Source organism: Montipora capricornis, chromosome 3, assembly GCF_036669925.1.
Source record: "Montipora capricornis isolate CH-2021 chromosome 3, ASM3666992v2, whole genome shotgun sequence".
Taxonomy (NCBI): Eukaryota; Metazoa; Cnidaria; class Anthozoa; order Scleractinia; family Acroporidae; genus Montipora; species Montipora capricornis.
Genome location: NC_090885.1, coordinates 5,783,008 through 5,790,507, shown reverse-complemented (window position 1 = coordinate 5,790,507; position 7,500 = coordinate 5,783,008). Strand labels below are relative to the sequence as shown.

The window sequence follows — 7,500 nt, the reverse complement described above, 5'->3', positions numbered from 1 at the left end:
TGAATTCAAAATCTTTGTAACTGCCATGTTTTATCACATTTTTTCCAGTATTACGTCAACATCCATTTACTATATATATATATGTACATAGAAGCAATTCAATGTAAACTCTCATTGTACCTGAAGAAGGCTGGTTTGGCCAGCCGAAATATAGTACATCACTAAAATCAAATCTACGTTGTATCGGCTCTTGCTTAAAATATTTAGTTTCTCAACTTGAAATAACGCCGATCAGATCAAGCCACTGATCCAACGTACACCGACAGGAAAATTGTCCACGGTTGCTTGCTTCGAAACTCTAATTTATTCCATCCCTTGCAAAGATTGCGACAAAGTCTAGATCGGGGAAACCAAACGCAAGTTCAGTCCTCGGCTCAGAGAACACCAAAAAGCGGTCGAAAAAGAACACCCCGAGAAATCTGAGCTCGCCGAACAGTGTTTACAGTCTGGCCACACAATCTCGTGAGAATCGTCCATAATATTACGCCCCAGTCCCGGTTGGCGAACCCGACGCCTCTTAGAGGCATGGGAAATTAACACATGCAAAAGCCCGCTCAACCGCGATGATGGCATGTACCTGCCTCAAGAGTACATGGCCTTGGCGTTATTGGACAAGAACTGATTTTGTAATATTTTCTGTTTTTTATTAGCACCTACGCGATTTTAAATGCACTTGTTACTTCGTTATATGTTAGTAACCAAAACGTTGAGATTTTAAGATCTTTTCAATAATATAGTAACATTTTTTATACTTTACCATGGAACCACCTGGTTACAAATCAGTTTTTAAAAATATTACAGTCTATTTAAAGGTAAATGTAAAGGCACTTTATTTAACGTCGGTAGTTCCTGCAGCTACGAGTTGGGTATCAATGGAAGCCGCCGATGCGCCCTTGACCCCCTCCCTCTGTCAGTGCTCCGTTTTCAGGGGATTTAAATCTATAGCTACACGTATCAGAGTAAAGTCAAAAAAGACCTTGAAGTCACAGAGGAAAAAACCTGGGACCTCTCTCTCTGAAAGCCGTGCACTAGCCATCTGAGCCACGACTGCTCCTATGTTTGATTGGACAATTCAAACCGTGAAGTGATATGATATCATTTCACTGCAGTGACGCGTATCATTTTTAGTCGCGGCTTTATCACACTGATATCCACACATAATATGTCATGAAAGTAAATTTTGAATGCAATTATTGCATAGAGATGTAGAGTTTGACTTTAGTAGAAAGAGGAAAGGTGATCTCTGTAAATGGAAGTGAATGAAGGCGAATGAAGGTAGATGAATGCAAGTGAACATGATTGAAAGTAGATGAAGGTATATGAGGGTTAATGAAAGTGATTGAAGGTAGATGAAGGTATATGAGGGTTAATTAACAACTATTCCCCGACGTGGAGGCGGTGTCTGACATTTTCAGACTGCAGACTGCAGACATCAGACTAACCTTTTAAAATGGGTTCTTAGACTTAAATACCATTTATCAGTGCTACTTGATATGGGTACTTAGACTTAAATACTGTTTATCAGTGTGCCATTTGTAGGCAGTCTGCAGTCTCCAGTCTCCAAATGTCGGACACCGAAGTGGAAGTGGCTAGTAGTGAATATTTACCGAGCCGCGAAGCGGCAAGGGAAATATCCAGCACTAGCCACCGACACTGAGGTGAATAGTTGCTTTAGTGTATACTAAAACAGTGAGATAATATGGCACAAAAAGATAATTTTAACCCGTTTATTCGTGCAAAGATTACAACATTTTCGGGTCCAAATGGTCCTAAACAAAAGGCACCATCTCGAGGCTCTCGGGAATAAATATAAGGATTTGTATGAGTTTATTCCCCAGAGCCTCGAGATGATGCCTTTTGTTTAGGACTGAATTTTAATGTATCGAAAGTGGGCTATTCCGCGCGAATTGCTCGGAGGTGAATAGTTAACAATTATTCCATAAGCGCGCGTTGGATATGAGATGGTAAATAGCCAACGAGGCGCGTAGCGCCGAGTTGGCTATAACCAGTCTCATATCCAACAAGCGCGAATGGAATAATTGTTTTATTAAATTCCTTCAGTTCCAAAAATTGGGAAGTACGAAATACGAGCGAAAAAAGCGAGCAAATCTGAGCGAAATCGAAAAAAATTGAAGAGAACTGATGCAATGTTGTATAAGACCTTGTGGTCAGACAGACGCAGGCTCACCACAAAAACAATTCTTACCTTTTCGCGTACTTCTAAACGTCGGAATTGATCCAAACTTTCCACAAAGAAAGTTTTTTTTCTCCTTTTTGTCTTTATTCAAAGAGAAATTTGGCATTCCGACGAAAACATTTTTAGTTTAGCAACGCTTAACGCAATCATTTACCATATAAGGTCAAACCAAGGTATATGAGCTGATAACCGAGATTGAGTGAACCAATCAGAGCACGCGAAATGCATTATCCGAGGTTGAGAATTTAATAAAAAAGGATATCCGGAGTTTGAGTGGCCAATCAGGACGCGCGTTCAACCCTATCCACTGTTTTAGTATATACTAATGAATATTATTGAAGGTAAATGATGGTAAATGACCAGGAATGAATGTATAATGAAGTAGGGACCTGTGCGGAAATCTTGCCGTAAATAGATATAGATCAGGGTCGGTCAGGGGTTTTGGGTATAAGGTATACAGGGGCTTTTTAAATCGGGTATACGGTATATTGCAACTTAAATACGGGTATTCGGTATATCACTTTCTTTGAATTTCAGGTATATATTATACAATGCTTCCATTAATTTTGGGTATTTAGGCGAATTTTTTTTCGGGTATACTGAATAATTTAGCGTGTCTTACGTAGTTGGGGACTCTTGGTGGGTACAGGCATGACGTTTTTCCCCGGGGATCGATCACCACCATCTTGAGACTGGTTTACTTCCTGACCCACCCCTCCTATAATATTCTGTTTTGTTTATTGACATACGCATGTGTAATATCGTTTCAAACCGCCATTTGCGCGTCGTTTTCCAAAGCAACGGCGCGCGTGTATCAGAAAATTGACAACGCAGCTGAAAAAGTCAACGAAATCAGAAATTCCTTATCACCATTTGACTCAAATATCTGTATCCAGTAGAAATGAGTCTTTCACTAAAGACACCGGATTTCAGCAAAGGAAGAGGTGCAAAAGGAAAGCGACGAGAGCTGGGAGAAGAGCAAAAACAAGAAATCAAAGAAGCGTTCGATCTTTTCGATACAGACAAGGATAGAGCTATTGACTATCACGAACTCAAGGTAGCATGTTCAATTGACTATCTGTTGATATTGTCATCTCCTTGCATGCTGCATCTATCACGACTTGATTCGAACCCAAGCTGTACGTACGAGGTTAAATTTGAATCTTTTGCTTTGGCTTAATTATAAGTTCATGGGTTGTGATAATCTTGTGTGACCTCTTTAGGCCAATTTTCAGATTTTCCATTACTGACGACCTATTGATTTTGTTTTGGGCATTATCACGAGGCGATCAAACCTACCTGCACGATTCATGAATTTCGATATTTTGAGAATTTTAAAGTTACTATTGTACAAAGGAACGTTATTCATGTCATGACAAACTAGTGTCTATAGTGTTTTATTTTAATAGTGGTTAGTGTACCTCAGCGTAAAACATACTACTCATGAAATTTCCAACATCTTTGCGTTCTCTACTTTAACTGATTATTAACAACAATAAATATTGTTGCCGATCAGTTCAAAAACGATTATCTCGAATTTGAAAAGGGTTGAGTTTTGAGTTTTCTTTGTATGCCCTTTATGTTCAAACTACGTGAAATCTTGTGCATACCGATTTTATTGTTCACATCAACTGCCCTTTTGAAGAAATATGTTTCAAAGGAATAAGATCTGTTGACCTCTGCATAGGCATAGGCAAGACCCTTTTTTGAAGCACTCATCCAGAATTACTATGCAAAAATGTGTTCTCATTGTTTCAAATGTATTCAACTTGTCAAATTGTTATTTCCTCTTTAAACAACTGAAGTGGCTTGCAAGCTACTTTGTCATGTTGAGCATGAACCAAAGTGTGAGAAATTGAAGGTGATGGTGCTCAAAATGTGTGACACGGTTTAAATTAGATGACATGATTTATAATGGTAATATAACTGAGTGGAGTGCAATTTGGTCTGAAATCATACGTGTGATTTCAAAATCGCACAAGTTCGATTTAAAATCACAAGTGTGATTTCAGACCAAAATTCCACAACACAAAGTTCAATTTACCACTTTATTACATCCCTTTAGAAATCACACAATAACTATTTAGTCTCTCAAATACACGATTTTAGTCAGTACCAATATTTTATTGATCCAGTTGGGAACAAAAGTTGCAAAATTTGCCACACAGTTGCTTTCTTTGTCTTTCATTTTCCTGCAATTTGATTGGTTACTTAGACAAGCCTTGAAATCTGATTGGTTGTTTTGTTTTAGTGTTCCTTTCTTATTGGCGGGAAATGGTGCGATTTAGACCAAAAGAAATAGTGCAATTTGTGAATAAATCCCACTGCTGAGAGCCCATCAGATTGCAAGGATCACCAGTGATTTCACAAGCTGGGCCCCAGTTGTTCAAAGGGCAAATAACTTTATCCAGTGTATAAAAGTCACTATCCCGAGAATAAAGTGTATTCCATGTTAAACATTGGGCAAGGTTTTTATACGTGCGTAATGTACAATGTACGTCTTCAGTCAGTTATATATGTCAGTTAGAATCTATGCAGGCACTGTCAGGTGAGGACTTATCCACCAGATAACATTATGCGGTGTGAAATGAACAACTGGGGCCAGAAGACTATAATTTAAGTGATTAATGTTTAATAACATTATTCTTTGTACTAATGAATGAATGAATGAATGATGATCAGAAAACAGGACCAACTTAATTAGCCAATCACAACAGACCTCTTTCATAATGATGGCGAAATAAAAAAATAATCTTTGTTTTTATGGTAATAAGCCTTTCTAGCCTTGCTACAACGAGCAAATTTCAAAAGAATCTTTGTTTCAAAATGAGGGCAGTAGATCTAATAATTATAACATTTATAAATATAAAAGAATGTGTTTAGGGGGTCGCCGTTTATGAAAGTGGACTATACAAAGTACAGTAATGCAATGCCACTGGTGATAACTATGTTTTCCAGGTCGCAATGAGAGCTCTTGGATTTGATGTGAAGAAGGCTGATGTTTTAAAAATCATGAAAGATTATGACAGAGAAGCTTCTGGAAAAATTACATTTGATGACTTCAATGAAGTCAGTAAGTATCGTGGATGTTGTCTCTTAATAAGATAAGCACTACTAAGGTTGCAGAAATGCTGTTATCACCAAAAGAGCGCTTTTTATAGAGTCTGATAAACCTGGAGAGTACAGGTATCATAATTAGTGAAATCAACAAGGTGTAAATGTAAATGTGCGCTTAGTTGACCGCTCCCTACAAGGGCTTTTCAGGATCAACCGGCTCAACGGGATCGGACCAAATGCATGTGAAGGCGCCCATGGCTGCCGCCATACGATCCATGTGTGATCTGGGAGCACCGCAAACCCAGCGAGATGTAATTGACTGGGAGTCGATTTTGAGGAGGGAGGAAAACCGGAGTACCCGGAGAAAAACCCTCGGAGTCAGATTGAGATCGACTGAAACTCAGCCCACATACGACCCGAGGCCAGAGTTGAACCTGGGTCACAGAGGTGGGAGGCACAATTGATGACCACTAAACCACCCTGACTCCCCCAAATAAAAGAATCACAAACCTTAATTTGCAAGACATGTTTCCAGGTGTCTCACATTTTTGTTAGTTACAAAATGATTTGAAAACCGGACTAAACCTGTAACAACTGAGGAAAGAATGCACACTAAATGATGATTCCATACATAAACTGCTAATGAAAATAAATCCAGGTTGATATGGTTAACTTTTTTATTGAGACTGGGTTTTCCAGTTGATGAGCAGACATGTTAAGCTTTCTTAAGTTTGAGCTTAAATTTTATGGAGGCAGTATCTGCTTTGAAGTGGTCTGCAGAACATGACAATTTGGCAAGATTTCAAACTTTGTAAATGTTTGAAAGTATAAGAGCGTTAAGAGGACCTCTCAGAAGAGTAGATAAGTGTTCATGGACATGTGTAGAAAACTGTTGGCATGTTTTATCTATCAAATCATGAGTGATTCTCAGTCTAATTCTGTCTCATTCCATTGCTTGAAGCCATGCACCCTCCAGAATTTTGCATAAGCATTGCTTCTACATATCATATATACCATACATCTTTATTTAAACTCGGATTTTCAAGTAGCTTGATGTAGCTAGTATTTCCGAGCATTTACCCTCCCATTCATGGTACACCACAGAGAACACAACACCGGGAACTACATGCCCTACTCTTTGCGACAAGTGTGCGGGTTCTTTTACGTCCCACAGGATTATGAACATTGGAGGGTTGTGAGACGGGACCTCCGGCTTATCGTCCTTATCCGAGAAGACTAGAGAGTCTAACCATTTGCAGATGTAATTACAATGGCAGCACTTTCTCCTCAGTGTTGGTCCGGCCGGAGTTGAACTCATGACCTCCCGCATGACAGCCTGGTGCTCAACCAACTGAGCCACCAGTGCGCAGTGTAGTTTCTCTTTGGACCATTGTAAGTCTCAAGAGAAAAATTAAAAAGGATGCTTATTCAAAATTCTGGAGGGACAAACAAAGGATATTATGGTATTTTTTACAATGAAATTAGTATACACCAATCTCACTGTACTAAGTGAAAACTGGGATTGTTTTATTGTATGGTTTAAATTTGTGAGTCCAACCATCCACTTTTCATAAGATTTCATAAAAGTTGGAAGCAAAATACTTAGTCTAGTATCCTAATCCCTAAATTCTGATTCTGTCATCTTATGTATGGCTTTGCAATGTGTTTGTTGGCAGTTGGGTTTCACTCAAAATGTAGGTCTTAAATTAAGTATTTGAAGTCTCCCACTCAGCAGTTTATGGTCTCGCAACAGTCTGAGAGTACTCTACTCTTGACTTTTGAAGTAGATGCCTGGCCTAATCAATGTAACCGTGGTCACTAACTTGTCTTTTACGAGGGTTTGTATGAAAGAAAAGGCAGAGTAGCTGGTGGTTACTCACCGAGGCAAGTAATTATTTCTGTCAACATAGCCGGCAGTATACCGCCGGTGACCAACTTCTAATGAAACCTCTGAATGACACCAATAATTATTGAATGGAGTACAAGAAGAATGTTTTAAGTGACAATTGTTGGATTTTTTTAAATTTTCGAATTTTTGTTTAAATTCATTTGCCACAGATGGTTTAGAGATAAAAGGAAAAGCAATTCTTTGTTGTTGTTTTTTGCCGTATCGCGGTTTATATTCGAGAATTATCATATACAAAAAACTCAGCGGGTGCCGTTTGCTAAACAAGAGACAAAGAAACCTTTTGTGTTTTACATAATTGCATTATTGAAGCGACGCTTACTTGTATTTCTCTTGATGT

At 38.7% G+C, this 7,500-nt stretch overlaps 1 protein-coding gene across 1 annotated transcript in view; it reads left to right on the top strand.

Moving 5' to 3' along the window:
* The window catches only part of LOC138042014 (centrin-3-like), a 16,218-nt gene that overhangs the window by 7,206 nt on the left and 1,512 nt on the right, over window positions 1-7,500 (top strand). The window contains exons 2-3 of the mRNA XM_068887741.1: window positions 2,847-3,254; window positions 5,156-5,270. Coding sequence (XP_068743842.1) covers window positions 3,099-3,254; window positions 5,156-5,270 — 271 coding nt within the window. The 5' untranslated portion in view covers window positions 2,847-3,098. The remainder of the gene's footprint in view (window positions 1-2,846; window positions 3,255-5,155; window positions 5,271-7,500) is intronic.